The 14,736-nt window shown below is 45.7% G+C and overlaps 5 protein-coding genes across 5 annotated transcripts; 3 read left to right on the plus strand and 2 right to left on the minus strand.

Annotated features, from left to right (window-relative positions):
- Positions 1-3,796: 3,796 nt before the first annotated feature.
- On the plus strand, positions 3,797-5,306 carry FOMMEDRAFT_29923 (uncharacterized protein; the record flags this gene model as incomplete). Its single annotated transcript, XM_007268391.1, has 4 exons — positions 3,797-4,142; positions 4,201-4,260; positions 4,321-4,491; positions 4,570-5,306. The coding sequence occupies 4 exons, from the start codon at positions 3,797-3,799 to the stop codon at positions 5,304-5,306; spliced, it is 1,314 nt and encodes a 437-aa protein (XP_007268453.1).
- A 73-nt stretch (positions 5,307-5,379) lies between these two features.
- On the minus strand, positions 5,380-6,469 carry FOMMEDRAFT_125885 (20S proteasome subunit). The gene is made up of 6 exons (XM_007268392.1): positions 6,399-6,469; positions 6,267-6,344; positions 6,077-6,198; positions 5,833-6,017; positions 5,688-5,777; positions 5,380-5,626 (listed from the first exon to the last, which is right to left on the minus strand). The coding sequence occupies exons 1-6, from the start codon at positions 6,444-6,446 to the stop codon at positions 5,436-5,438; spliced, it is 714 nt and encodes a 237-aa protein (XP_007268454.1). The 5' UTR covers positions 6,447-6,469; the 3' UTR covers positions 5,380-5,435.
- A 131-nt stretch (positions 6,470-6,600) lies between these two features.
- Positions 6,601-8,943, minus strand: FOMMEDRAFT_110787 (20S proteasome subunit; the record flags this gene model as incomplete). The annotated part of the gene is made up of 12 exons (XM_007268393.1): positions 6,601-6,733; positions 6,791-6,866; positions 6,927-7,029; positions 7,091-7,363; positions 7,424-7,535; positions 7,597-7,990; positions 8,055-8,167; positions 8,230-8,373; positions 8,438-8,539; positions 8,593-8,716; positions 8,777-8,811; positions 8,872-8,943. The coding sequence occupies 7 exons, from the start codon at positions 8,938-8,940 to the stop codon at positions 7,825-7,827; spliced, it is 753 nt and encodes a 250-aa protein (XP_007268455.1). The 3' UTR covers positions 6,601-6,733; positions 6,791-6,866; positions 6,927-7,029; positions 7,091-7,363; positions 7,424-7,535; positions 7,597-7,824.
- Positions 8,944-9,125: 182 nt separating this feature from the next.
- FOMMEDRAFT_110790 (uncharacterized protein) lies at positions 9,126-12,094 on the plus strand (the record flags this gene model as incomplete). The annotated part of the gene is made up of 8 exons (XM_007268394.1): positions 9,126-9,389; positions 9,441-9,595; positions 9,650-9,991; positions 10,043-10,523; positions 10,577-10,908; positions 10,961-11,684; positions 11,735-11,877; positions 11,934-12,094. The coding sequence occupies 8 exons, from the start codon at positions 9,126-9,128 to the stop codon at positions 12,019-12,021; spliced, it is 2,529 nt and encodes an 842-aa protein (XP_007268456.1). The 3' UTR covers positions 12,022-12,094.
- A 106-nt stretch (positions 12,095-12,200) lies between these two features.
- FOMMEDRAFT_147787 (uncharacterized protein) lies at positions 12,201-14,572 on the plus strand (the record flags this gene model as incomplete). The annotated part of the gene is made up of 11 exons (XM_007268395.1): positions 12,201-12,402; positions 12,459-12,743; positions 12,801-12,830; positions 12,891-13,178; positions 13,235-13,282; positions 13,336-13,404; positions 13,466-13,489; positions 13,556-13,594; positions 13,645-13,838; positions 13,888-14,093; positions 14,150-14,572. The coding sequence occupies 11 exons, from the start codon at positions 12,201-12,203 to the stop codon at positions 14,517-14,519; spliced, it is 1,755 nt and encodes a 584-aa protein (XP_007268457.1). The 3' UTR covers positions 14,520-14,572.
- Positions 14,573-14,736: the final 164 nt, after the last annotated feature.

The raw sequence follows: 14,736 nt of genomic DNA on the forward strand, positions 1-14,736 counted from the left end.
TCAGCAATCCTCGATTACGTCATCATCGCCACACAATAGTCTTGGTCGCTCAACTCGGACTAGTTGGGTTCCGGACTCCAGTTCCGATTCACAAAGGCAAGACTCTGAGCCTTCGGACGGCTGGTCGATCGATACAAAGGGGACTCGGATCCGGAGTCCCGGATGGGTTGATACAAAGGAGACAGCGGTGGATTTGTTGTTCACAAAGGACTAGTAGCTACAAAGGACTCATAAATTCTATAAATACCCTCATGTAATTCGTACTTTCCAGGAATCAAGTTACTCTCTACTGCGACTCTTAGTGTGTAGTTTGACAGTCTCCTCAGTTAACGTTCCATCTCGCCTCGTCTCGTCTCGTATTGCCTCGTTCCGAAGTGCGGCTTCGTCGTTCCGCACTACTCTCGTCTTGTTAATCGTCACCTTCGGAACTCGTACGTTCCGCTCGGATCTACCTATTCCTTCTCACTCTTGACCCCTCTCGGCGTCCGTACCTTGCGGACTCAACTGACCTCTTCTACCTCAACCGGTACTTGAGATCGACACTAGGAAGGCTGACTGTACATTCTAAAGGATTAGAAACTGTAGGAAGACATTGTCTAAGCTTATTATAATAATTTGACTGTAGGACATTCAGGCTAACACAAAATGTAGAAACTCATTACTTAAAACTACTAGTAGTCAGGAATGTAGAAGGAAATCCTAAAGTACATGACTGGTTACAATACATACTAACAGACTAAAGCCTACTAGACAAGGGTTTAGGCTCCCCTACATCTGTATCAGATCCTAGATCACTCTTAGAAAGAAGTCTTAATAGACCTGATTAGTAAGCTACCCAAGTCTTAGAGTTATAATACTATCTGTGTGATTGTCAACTGATTCTCTAAGTAAGTCTATACAGTTCCAACCCAAACAGAACTCACTTCTGAAAGTATAGTACACATTTATTAGGATCATGTTTTCTAGTTGTACAAACTCCCTCAGAAGCTCATTCACAATTACAGACTGTAATTCAAGTCAAAATTCATATAGGACTTGTATATACTTCTCAGAATTTAAGGGAACCCTTCTACTACTTATTACTCACAGACTGACAGTTAAAGTGAGTGAGTCAATTAGGAGATTAAGCTCTACCTCTAGATGTTTATCAATCATTAGTAATCAGATTAGTCTGAATAGTTAGCTCTGACAGAATTTGTACACAATAACTAGTAACACTCTGTAACAGGACAGTCTCTATTCTTCCTCAATCATAAGAGACATCTGTACTAGGAGACAGTTCTGAACTGGAACAGTAGTTCTGAATCTGTAACAGACTTTATAGAACAGATGTACAGAACTAGAGAGGATGTATGAGCTCTTTTAGAAAAGGTAGTACAGGTTATAAAGTAGAACTATAATCAGAAGAGGTTTACAGCCAAGGATTACTAGCCTAGTAATAAGGTTATACTAGAAGCTACTAATCTGACCTTAGATTGTCTAATGAAGAAGTTAGACAACAAGCACTTCAGACCCTTTGTCATTAAAAGGAAGGTTAGTACCTCTGTCTACAAACTCTAACTTCTAGCAATATAGAAGTGTATACACCCAGTGTTTAACAAGGTTCTACTATCTTAGTACTACAATCCTAGTTTTCCTTTGTAACAAAGACCCCTACTACCTCCACCAGAACTCATCAGTTTCAAACCAGAATACAAAGTAGAGTACATAGTAAATGTTAAGCTAGTGTACAGAAAGCTTAAGTTCCTTTTCTACTAGAAGGGATACCTAGTTGAGAAACATACTTGGGAACCTACTAAGAACCTTGCCTATACTCCTAAGACAATCTAAGATTTCTATCAGCTTCATCCTAGTACTCTATACAAACTCAGCCTTACAGATTTCCAAGCCCTACTGTTCCAACCTATGCCTGAGCTACTAACTGAGCCCTATGTTCACCAATTAGGACAATTGGTTTTAGAGGGGGGGTAATGTTACAGTTCTCTACTCTCTTACCTTCAGTTCTAAGGGTTCTACACTCTTCTGTACCAGAACTCAGAACTTCCATACCTTAGAGGCACTGTCTATGAACTATATGTGTGCTGACTCTTACTACTACCCTTCCTTACTTTATCATTCTATTCCTTTGACCACCCCTTCATTCTCTGTTCATTCTATAGTCTCTTACCCTTTGTCTATCCCTTCATTCTTTGTACCTTTATCTTTGACATTCCTTTCTTTCATTCTTTGTAGCTTATCATTCTTAGTAGCTCATGCTCCCTGAGTACTCTTGTGTAGTTTAGTATATATAGGTGTACAAGATCAGACTGGTCCTGTAGTCTTAATCTTGTCTACTCTAGATAGTCCTGTACTCTTAGGCTCACTCTATATACTCTACTCTTGTCTCACTCTCTCTCTCTGTCTGTTCTGCAAGTTCTGACTATGTTCTAGTACTTACATTCTGTATTTCTGTTGTGTAGGATAGTTGTAGCCTGGGTCCCCTCACTGAGCCTTCAGGTCCCCTCTACACTGTCACTAACACTTACTACATAATCCAACTACCTAATACATTGCCTGGCCTAACTTAGAAGTCAGTAGGAAGGATGGATGGTCTGAGTGAGACATACAACTAAAAGCAAAGTGTGTTCAGAGAGCAGTTAGCACCTGCTAGTAATAATCCCATTTATTCTCTACCTTAAAGGAGTTTGTTCAAAGGCATTCACTAAAGCAAAAATGAAGTATTAATTACTCTACAAGTCAGTGGATTGTAGAAATATTTTGTATACTGATTATAGAACAGATTGTACTAAGGAGTCCAATATAATGATTCTGGGTCTCAAGGTTAGAATGAGTTTGCCTATTGTACAGTTTGACAAGTCTCACCACAAAGTAAATCAGACTAATAGGGTTGCATGGTTTGGACTTTGTTGCCAATGATGAATCATGGGCCTATATGCATACGTATTGTGCTCACCCAGAAGAATTTCACCTGCGAGGACATAGTTCAGTGGGTGCTTGAGAGATAATCACATAGTCTCCTTACCTCCTTATCTGTAGTCGTGACTTCAGAAAGTCAGTGAAAGTTTGACAAAAGAAATAGTAATACAAACGGGCATGGTAGACTAAGATAGTCAACAGTATCATGTCGAAGTACATATAGGTGACGACTTCGGAGATGCCAGAGATGAACATTTGCACCACGCTTGGATCAATGTCCATAGCACTGGAGCAGGTGGTGACTGAGTCGATATGTCTGTAGTTAAGTGTCTGGTTTGCCATTGGATGCAAGATTACAAGACAAGCAAGATACCCTAGGGTAGTTGCCTTCTTATAAGAATTACGAGCCAGAGGAATGATCCGAACTGTATCTATACATCATCCCAGGTGCAAGTTGAGCTTTCCATTCAGAGCCTACTCCTTCATGATGAATCACTTGAGCTGTAATACAATCCAGTGCTGTTGAGACAAATTTGCAGAGGTAGCAAACGTATATGATTGTTGCACTGTTGTGAAAGGACACAATGTCACGGAGTAGGGAAGGAAGAATATTCATAGCTTGTGTACACACCATCTCCAATATCTCAATCATCCATGTTCAGGCCTTCTCCGTTGCTGATTTTGAGTACCAACTGGGAGGTCTGATGTAACTTGCTGCTATAGTTATTACACGTTGTTGATGATAAGAATGCACAGTTTCTGTTCATCGTTAGTTGTTTTAGCCACAAGCACAGCTCATCAATTTCCACCACGTGATGTCATTTTGACCAGACGCGCTTGATCAATCAAGAAAAGTCGAAGTGAAGTGCAGCGCAACCGTATGCCGCGTCTCTTACCTCGTCTGCTCAAATGGCTCGAACATAATCCTCTCTCCCAGCCAGACTACCGCGGTCCGCTCCTTAAACAATCCCGTCGTAGTCGGAGATCTTTATGGCGACCTACTCCGTCTGCAGATGAATTCACGGAAGCATATTTGCTTCCAAATCGACGCAGGTCAATCGTGCTTGATGAGGATAATATTTTCACGTCGCGAGAGAAGAATACGAGGCATAAACGCCTGCCTCCTGTGTTGAAACTCCAGAAAAATCAGGAAGGGTTGGTTATTAATAATGATACTCCACGAGAGATGACAGAGCAGGAGAAGCAGTGGTGGTCGAGTCCTTACCGTACGCCTTTGTTTTATCTTCGTGGTGACCGACTGCACACTCAATTGATTTACTACAGTAAGGATGCTTTCTTCATCTTTCAGAAGATGCATGGTCTCTGGAAAACATCTTCCCACTGGTATGTGTTTCAGTATAATCTCACAAATACCAATTGACAGAGACGTATTGCTTCATATAGACTTTTTAATCCGACTCGTTGCATTAAGGATGCCTCGAACCCGTACCTCTCCGGCTGCATCAGTACTCGTACCCGATGGCATTCTGCATCCCAAGTTCGCTAAACGTGCACATGGAACAGGTCATTATCTGACTTGTTGGAATAAAGCACTGGACTGGATGATTAAGAAGGGTATGTCTCGCCTTTCATTCCATGTCGATAAAATCTTGAGCCGGCGTACCTAACGATCGATTGTTTGTTTTGAAAAAGAGGTACCGGAGAGGATCTACAAAAATGCCTTTGCACATTCACTTTTGTCGGAACAGATAGGACACCAACTTCGGTTACGCGTTTTGCAAGAGTTGGAATTACTTGTATACAAGTTGAAGGTGGTGTCGAGAACGACGGGTGATGGGGATGTTGTCTTGCGACGACTCACAAGGACTGAATGGACGACTATGAAGAGCACTGGAAATATTCCTTGGCCAGGCGCATCTTGTGTACTTGTCGTTCCGCCCGTCAATAGGGACCCCCGAACGAAGCAGAGGGCACAGCCGAATTACAGTAATACCCCACCGGAGGAGACATCCATAGACTCAAATTCTTCTGAAGTTGAAGGAAAGACCCTACCACCACTCCCAGAGCTTTCCGTGCTCTACCCTACCGAACCCCCAAACTTCGAAGAACCACTGGACTTTCTACAAGATTCACATTTACCCCAATCACGCGTACCGCTGTACAACGGACTTACTCTTTTCCCATCACGGACTCAGCGAGCGGCTTTACACGAGAAACTTTGCGAGCTTCTTGGTATCGAAAGGCAGAAACTGAAGAAGCGACGCAGACACACGGACGATAAGTCGAGTCATGCCTTCGTTTTGTTTTCGACTGCAAAGACGCTTAGTAGAGTGGATACTGTACCTTTGTTGATTGCGTTATGGAGGATTAGGATGTGGGAAGGGGCTGGATGGGGGGATTGTTATTGGACACCACGGACACAATCTTAGACGCACATTTAATCATTAGAAGTACTGCAGCGTATCCTATAATGCTTACAAATGTCAACCCACTCAGAAAAAATCATGGTCATGCCTTTTGTAGAAATATATCTTGGAAAGGGTACAAAAGAATCTACATTACACTTCTACGGCCATAGGTTCTGGGATAGGTTCAACGTCACCAGCACCACCAAGCACTTCCTTGCCTTCCCAGAACTTCGGAAGCTCGTTTCCAGGGACGAATAGCCTCTCAACACCACTTTCTGTGATCACGCACATGCGAATGACACCTCCAGATGAACCATCTCGCGACATGGCGAGGGCGAGCGCTGCAGATAATTATAAAATTAATATCGCTTCTATTAAAAACGATAAGCTGTTGTTACTTACTGTTTTTAACGAAGTTGACTGTTTCGTCTCGACCCCAGCCCTCTCGGTAAGTCGCATCGCAATATCCGTACACGTACGTAGACCCGGAGCCTGGTCGAGAATTAAAAAAAATATTAACAGCAACAACAATATCGGAACTGAGTACCTCCGATGGCCCAAGGTTGACGGAATATACCTCCTCCAAGAGGGATGTTGTACACGCTCGGTCCAACTTCCTTGTCCCATCCAGCGACGATGATACTTGCACTCAGTTGCTCCTTGTTACTATAGCACATTCTCTGGAAGAGCGTTGCGACTGAGTGTACAGGAGGGCGCTCGCTATACTGTTGGCTATACAAACGTATCATCGATATGTGTCGAAAGAAAGAAGGAGGTGATGGGGGACGTACTTGTACATCTGGCTGTAATAGTGGACTATATCTGCGATTGCTTGAGTGTCGGCGGCGGAACCAGATCGACAGCAGTATATCCGGTCGTGGATGTGTGTTAATTTGTCGGTGACGCGATTTACCTGTCGAATGGGCAGAAAAGAAGTCAGCACTAAAGAACCTGTAAGTATACCAAGGAAAAGCCTTGTACAATGTAACTGCCAGAGGTTGTCCGACTGTCTGCACCAATTACAACACCGTCTTTGAATTGAACGGCCATAATGGACGTCTAGATTTCAACTCAATATGATTTACAGGGATTATTATGAGAGAAAGAACGTACCCCGAGGTTAACCTCGCCCTTCTTGAGATGTTCAATTTCGTTCTGCATGGTTTAGTCGTAGTTGTAGTTGTAGTGAAAGTAGAGTGGTGGACCGCGTCACGATGTGTGAGTGGCGATCCGCGAGAGATGACGCGTCTCGGTACACGCGTCTTGACTGTGCATTTCTTCAACCTCTCTTACTCTTACTGTCCTTCTCACCTTTACGTTCTTAAGGAATTCTTTCCAAGATGCCACCCTCTCCGCAGCTAGTAAAGGATTACCGTGATCTTGTAAAGGCGTTTGAGAGTCGACCGTGTAATTTAAAGAAATGCGGAGAGCTACTTGCGAGATTGAAAGTGCGTTCGTCTGGGGCTTGACTTCTCGACTGTCTATTTATTCATTGTGATATCTAGGTCGGACTAGTTACAGGTGGACTCTTACCCGTCCTTCCCAAGGCTGACTCGAGTGTGGAAGACTTGGTTGTCGTCCGTACGCATATTCCGACTTCTTACTGACACGGACATCAAAATTCTTCTAACATTGATTTAGGCAACATTCTTGAAATTGGGGCTTTCTGGAGTATTCGAAGCAAGGATATACCCTCCTTCGACCGTTACTTTGCTCAACTTCAAACTCTCTATAATGACTATAGGTATGCAAGTTCTAACATAAACGTTCATTTCACCCCAAACTTATGAATATGTGCGCTATAGCACGATCTTGCCACCCTCACCCCGCGAATACCCACTCGTCGGCCTTAACCTCATCCGCCTTTTAACACAGAACCGCATAGCCGACTTCCACACGACTCTCGAGGCAATCCGTCTTTCGCCAGAAGCAGTAGCAGAGAATCCATACGTTGCTCACCCAGTTGCCGTTGAACGCTGGCTTATGGAGGGAAGTTATAGTAAGGTGTGGAGTGCTCGTGAGGAAGCACCCGCAGAGGAGTATCGATTCTTTGTTGATAGCTTGATTGGTACTATTCGGTAAGCGTTAACATTCGGAATGCAGATGAATTGTATCTGATGGAAATGTGTTTCGTGAAGGAATGAAATTGCGAGCTGTGAGGAAGTGGCGTATGATAGTTTACCTTTGAAGGACGCTGCCACCTTACTCTTCTTCACGAATCACAATGAGCTCTTGGCATTTGCACAACAGGTAGGCAACTTTTCATTCTGTTTGATGCTCGAATACCTCTCTAAATCGAGTAATCTTTCAGCGAGGATGGCAGATCAATCTCGTCGAGGAATCAATTACATTCAAGAAAAAGGATGAGGAAAGGGCAGTAATCCCAACGGCAAAACTCATATCCGCAAACCTCGCATACGCCCGAGAATTAGAACAGATTGTGTAGATTGCAGAAAATGTAGTTTTTCTTTTGGCCTTTCTTCGATTTTCACCCTTGCATGACATGCTATAAGAATGTAATTAGAACAATATGATACATCTAGTCCGCAGCGAAGTCCTCCAATGCTGCGCGGGCCTTTTCTCCCGCTTCCTTCAGTAAGTCTGAAGGTACTGGCACATGTTTGAAGTTGCTCTCTGCACAGATCCATGACATCTCTAGCTCGAAATCCTTGTCCTTTGCGGCATCGTCATGAACAAGATGAACACTAGTAAAGGCAAGAGTCAATAATCAATATATCAAACCTCGTTCAGGGCAGATTTGTTGCTTACATGCGTGCGGCTTCGATTGCTGCTTCTCGGGCGCTCAACTCGTTGAATTTGAGTTTTTCGAGTTCGGTCTTGGCGAGTTGTTGTCCTTTACCGATTGCTGCGCCATTATAACCCTGGGTGTACGCGTTAGTCTCATCAACAAATGTACAATTAAACAGATTGAAAGATTACGCACGTAAAATACACCGCTTGGCTCGACGACCAGGAGGGAAGGACCGCTCTTGTCAACTGCACCTAGAAGAGTGCTCGTACCGAACGGCCGAACGGAGGAGTAGAGGGTATAGGCTTGGACATATTGACTTAGCCTATCAGCTATAGCCTGAAATAAATATAATAATACGATAAATACGAGAGTGCGAGAGAGAAAGCGTGTGTGTGCTTGCCATGAGTGTTGGAGGAGAACGGTAAGTATCGCGGAAGTTTAGTGCTTCATCACTTGCACGACTAGCGAGATGGCGACCATCAGCAAGGAGACCTGCAGTAGCCTATTGAGGAGCTCATTAGCGATTAGGCAACATGCTGTATATTGCGAGCATACCATGCCGATATGTCGGTCGACCGATTGAATACGTCGATTCACTCCGGGAACGAGTAATTTCGATTGTATGAGTTTCTCTACTGCTAGCACGACGCCATCCTTGAAACGAATACCAATAGCTGTCCTGTATACAGTCGATACGTAAATAAGCACCATAGCGTGAATAGCGGTAATCAGAACTGACCCAGAGTTCTCGACCGCTTTACCAGCATACTCAACCTGCATGGACGGACATGAAGTAAATACAAAGTCGGGAAGCCTCAAAACTCGAGAACGTACCTGGAATATACGACCATCCGGAGAGTAAGTCGAAGCTGAAAGATCGTATCCAGTACCTATGGATGTCATTGTAGTCTTAGGACAAGCAGGTAGTGAGAGTTACGCGTCTCAATACAGGACGCGTAGTCTATCCGTCGTGAGACTTACCTGCCTCTACGGGAATGGCACGTGCTGCGCGTTTACACTCTACGCTGTGCAAGAAGAGCGCGTGTAGCTTGCCCTCTTGTGCGCGTTCATACACTGTTCAATATTTCATGGCATCGGAAATCAACTGGGAAGCTCTCCTCGATGACCATCCCATATTCTCACCGCCATCTGCATCGTTAAATGCACCAGAACTTTCTGCTTCCTTAAAAGACCTACAGAATGACGAAGACTCTGACACTGCTGAAGCTTCGGGCAGACGCCAAGTTATGTGCATGAAGGATTCAGATCTCATACTGGCATGTGGCTCTGAACTAAGGATGACGTCTCTCCACGATGTAAAAATGTCTGGAGGGTCGCAAAGAACATATAAGGTAGCAATATATTTCCATCTGTCAAATATTGCTAATGACTTGTGATCGCAGGTCCTACACAACCCAAGCATTGACTTCGACATACGCCAGATTTCACTGAGTCCAAACAAGAAACTACTGGCTGTTGCTGGGGTATCTCAAGTCGCACTAGTAGTTCTCCCGAGAGCCGGATTTTCAAAATTCGGGACGTCCCGTATTGACTGCAAGTAAGCTATATTTCTCGTACTTTGTAGTTCCGGAAGTCTTATGCTTTTTAAAAGGTCACTTCATATTGGGCCATATTATCACTCAAATTTATCGTCTCCTCTGGTCAAGATAGACTGGCATCCGTGGGGCGAAGCAGGTTCTACACTGCTTGTCATGACTGCGGATGGCAGGTTGAGAGAGTACAATGTATCTCTCGATCCGGACGAGCCACGCAAGATGCTTGATTTCGTCCCGGAGAAGAAGCACGGATCGTTTGCAGCCGTCGATGAGTCCGAGAGAGAAGTCGCGTCGTTCACTTTCGGAAAGGGCAAGGCCGATTGGGGGCCGTTAACCTTGTACGCTTTAATGAAGAGTGGTGACATTTATGCTATTTGCCCGTACCTCCCTGAAAATTCGTAAGTCAACTGCCTCTCGTAGAAAGAGATACCTTTTCTCAATATCTGCAGGTCTGTACCATCATCATATTTACATGCACTTGAATGCTTTGTCTCCGCAAAGGAAGAGTTTGTTGCTGAAAGTAATGGCGACCTCGACGAGTCTTTCTCGGCGATATACAATTATCAAAGGAAATATGTCAATGCATTGCTGAAACAGCTTCCACCTGGAAGTACGATTTCTTCCACGTCCCAATCTGTTCCCATACGCGCGCCTAGATCATGTCCGGGAAGGCCTTTGCGTCAAGGGCCATTCCTGCTTCAGCCCTCCCCGCCAGAGCTGAAAGACAGTCCCGGAGGATATGCTACGGACATTGCGTATCTCACTCTTGGCAGTGCGTTCTCAGGCCCGGACGACCAATCCGATGACGAAGCGTCATCTCTATCAAGTGAGAGGCTTGGTGTTTTGCTTGTTGCGTTCCAAGATGGCAGGGTCGACGTTTATCTGGACCTAGAAAAGGTTGAGGCAAAATGGGACACGGATTCAAGCAAGGTAAGTAGAAACGCAAGAAGACTGAGACACGTTCCCAACTGACGGAATTCTAGTCACCCACAGCCTCCCCTCCCGCCCTTACTGCTTACGAAACGATTGATCTTGCTATCGTGTCTTCAGTGCTGTCAACGTCTGATTCATCCAATACTACAGGGTTGCAGTTGATCGAAGGCAATCATTTAACATTCTACGCTGATCCTATTCACGACGATACGATCTACGCATATCACGCATTTGGTGTTCACGTCCTCAATCTCAATGCTATTTTCGAGAACTTGGCCGCGGCAATGAAAGAAGAGGACGAAAACGTTCTGAAAGACACAATGCAGCATTCCACGAACACCACCGTTCAGCCTATCCTCGTTACGTACTCCGTCGAGCAGCAGTGAGTGAATCTGTATTCCTTTTTCTCTTGCTTAGTTGTGATTGTGCCGCAGTTCAACCAATCCTGTCGTCGCCGTGGTAATCCCGAACGATGTCTATTTGACCTACAGTATCTTCATCCTTACTTCGACAATGCGGATTGTCGTTTTCACTCTCAACCTCCGAGCAGAAAGTGCCGAAGGCCCCGAAACGTCAGAAAAATCTCGAGACGTTCTGACTCTCCCAGAATTACCTGCCTCCGATCCTCCAGCCTACGTCTCACTCCTCGCAGCGCAGCCATTTGTCCATCCTCCAGCTCTCTCTCGTCCCATGGGATTCCCATCCATTGCGAAAGTGTTACCACCGAAATCTTGTAATATCAAGGAAGAGCTTCGTGTAACGCCCGAGACGTTGCGGTATCTTGCAAGTGTGGCGGAGCGCATTACTAGCGAGATGCACGACGCTGTCGTTGTGTGCCACACGATGAAGAATCGTGCAGACCTGCAGAAACAAGAATATGAGCGTCTCCAAAAGAAGGCGCTAGAGATTGTCGAACGCACGCAAAGACTGACGGGACCTCGGAAAGTCGAGGTTCAGAATCGACTACGAACCGTACAAGCCGAACAAACCAACCTGTTGGCACGAATGGAAAGGTTGCTCCAAGCTCTTATCAGACAAGCATCACCAGAGCTCAATGAACACGAGACGAGGTGGTTCGAGGAGCTGCAGCGTATGAAGGCTCAAGTATTAGGCATGGGTCGCTATGATGCAGAATCATTGAAATTGCGGATTCGTCAGGTACGATATTTTTCTCTTTTACTATGTTAAGCCTAACAGCTTTCTGGAAGCTGCAAACCGATTTCGAGCGAATAATGCCAGCGCTGAAAGAGCTTGCGAAGGAAGAAAAGGAGCGGAAATCTCGTGCCGAGGAGAACAATGCTGGAGCGGGACACTCATACGCGAAGGCGTATGAGAGAATGTCGAGAATTGAGTAAGTGTTAGTCCTTCGTTTGAAAGCGCTTGCTTAATAGTCGTATCACCAACTAGATCTGCGAAGCTAGAGGATGCAATTAAGCAAATTACGAGACTTGCGCGCAGGTTGGAAATATCAAACTTGAGCACTCCGCCTTCGTAGCACGTTTTGTTTAGTATTTTTAGCGCAGTAGTTGTGATTATATGTTTTAAAAAAATTGCAAATTGTGTTTCTTGTCTCTATGTTTGTACTTGTTATCCGACGCGTCTTGGTCAACCGCGTGTCACGTTCATGAAGCTTGAACTTGAAGGAACAAATAATTTCACCTCATACCAATTACCATGTCTGAACCTCTCAAAGGCGGTTTTGGTTCTTTCACGGCTGAAACACCCTTCAAGCCGTCTGGAAGCACTGGCACTACCCAGCCAACCAGTGTCTTTGGCAATCCAGCACCAGCAGCAAATACTGGTACCAATACGCAGGCCACGAGTGCTCCAAGCGCGTTTGGTGGTACCGGAGGTACTGGTAGCTTATTTGGTGGACGTATGTATCTTTCTTATCCTTTATGTTTGTTTTAATCTGAACACATCTCTCTGCAGCGAAACCTGCGACAGGTTCATTATTTGGCGGAGGGACAGCAGGGACAACAACGACTGGAACAGCTCCTTCGGCGACTCCTGTGACCGGTGGTGGAGGAAGTGGTTTGTTTGGGTTTGGAGCAACGTCCGCGACCCCTCCTGCTGGCCAAAATGCATCTCCGGCTCCTACAGCCCCTGCGACGTCAGCATTTGGTGGCGGGAACTTATTTGGCGCGAAACCGGCTGACCAGTCGGCGAATGCTGGTGCGGCTGGTGCGCCGGCAGCGCCTAAACCTACAACTGGATGTGAGTTACCTACGACTAGTTAGCTTACAATGATGGTTACTCATCTGTCTTATGCAGTATTTGGCACAACAACCGGAAACGCTGCAGGTATTTGTCAATCAGACATTCGGAATTGTTCTTTCTGACGAGAATTGGCATGTACGTTAGGCACGCAATCAGCACCTGCAACGACATCCACAACTCCAAGCCTCTTCGGAAAGCCTGCAGATGCAGGCACCTCAACCCCCGCTCCCGCCCCTACCGCACCCGCTGGCGGCTCCATCTTTGGAACCAATCTCTTTGGCAAGAAGCCAGACACACCATCAAACGCAAATGCAACCACCTCCTCTACACCTGCTGCACCTGCTACCACGTCACTTTTCAGTGGGTTCGGAGCCAAAAAGGATGATGCGGCAGACAAGGACAAAGACAAGGCACCAACGCCAGCTGCCCCAAGTACGCACATTCTCTTTGACTTCTCGGGGCACAGTCCGTTGACTTACTACTACCAGCGGGAGTATTATTTGGACAGGCAGCTGCAAATAAGGATGCACCGGCTGGTAAGTTTGAAGGCTTTCTTCTATCATATTCAGACTTTTTGAGGGAAAATTAGCAGGAGCAACTGGTTCCGGATTCAGCTTATTTGGCCAAAAACCAGCAGAAAAGAAGGACGCACCAGCGGGTATGTCCACCACCACTCACTCATCCTCGTATTATTTCTCAATAATACCCGATTTGTACAGAGGGAGAAAAGAAAGATGCTACAGGTAATGTCCGCTATTGGTCTACAATGACATGAAAGCATTGAAGATCATTCAATTAATTTGGAGTAGGTGCGCCCGTCACAACCGGCCTTGGTACAAGTAGTTTAGGTGCGTCGTGTGCACCTTTAGCAACATACTCCAACTCATGGTATAAGTAGCGAAACCAGCTGGGTCCGGCACACCAACACCCGCGGGAATATCCGTACCTCCTCCATCGATGCTAAGAGGGAAGACGATCGAGGAGATAGTCAACAAATGGTCGTCTGAACTTGAAACACATGTGCGGGAATTCAACCGCCTTGCAGGAGAGATTGCAGTATGGGACCGATCGCTCGTGGATAACGGGAATACCGTAAGGTCAAACACTTACAGAGTTTCCTACGTACTGACGAATAGAAAAGATCGCTGCGCTGTTCCAACACGTTTTAATGGCTGAGAGAGAACAATCTGACATCGAACAATCATTGAAATTGGTCGAGGACCAACAAAAAGAGCTGGGTGCCACGTTGGAGGTGTATGAAAAGGCAGCTGGCGAGATCTTCGAGGGACAGGGGGGAGGATTACGCGCGCTAGATGTTGGCCCTGCCGATGCTGAACGCGATAAACAGTAAGTGTATTCCATTCCGTGGCGGAGAGGCTCCTTTACTTATTGCTCGTTCTCAGTTACACTCTCGCTGCTGATCTGAACTCAAACCTTGATGACCTCTCGCGGTCGCTCATGCAAATGATCGAATCCGTTAACGCGCTCTCCGAATCACCTGATGGCACCATCGGAGGTGAAGGTGAAGTTGCAAAGGTGAAAGACGAAGCACCACTTGAACAAATCGCGCAAATCCTGAGTAAACATCTGGAGAGTTTGCAATGGATAGATGGCGCTGTGAGGGAGGTGGACAGTAAGGTTACGGAAGTTGAGCGGCTTGTGCGGGATGCTTCTGCGAATGGGTCGAGAAATAGTAGTGCTGCGAGTTCATTGGCGGGGTCGGTGAATGGGACTTCTGGGTTGACGGGGTCGCGAGGATTTGGGTTAAGATGATTGTGTGTTTTGTATCGTAGTATATGCCACCACCATTTATATTTCATAAAGCGGCCAATTAAGTTGAGATGACTGAGCTGGTGGTTGTCCAATGTCAAATTGTTGCCGTGGCCATGTTCAAGGCCAATTAGTGAGTCCTAAATTAAGAACGACGGAAGTCGGGAGTTGCCGACGGAGTACGTGCTGCTCAACTTTTCTAACTTGAAGCTAGTGGCTT

The sequence above is a fragment of the Fomitiporia mediterranea genome (assembly GCF_000271605.1).
Source record: "Fomitiporia mediterranea MF3/22 unplaced genomic scaffold FOMMEscaffold_8, whole genome shotgun sequence".
Lineage (NCBI taxonomy): Eukaryota > Fungi > Basidiomycota > Agaricomycetes > Hymenochaetales > Hymenochaetaceae > Fomitiporia > Fomitiporia mediterranea.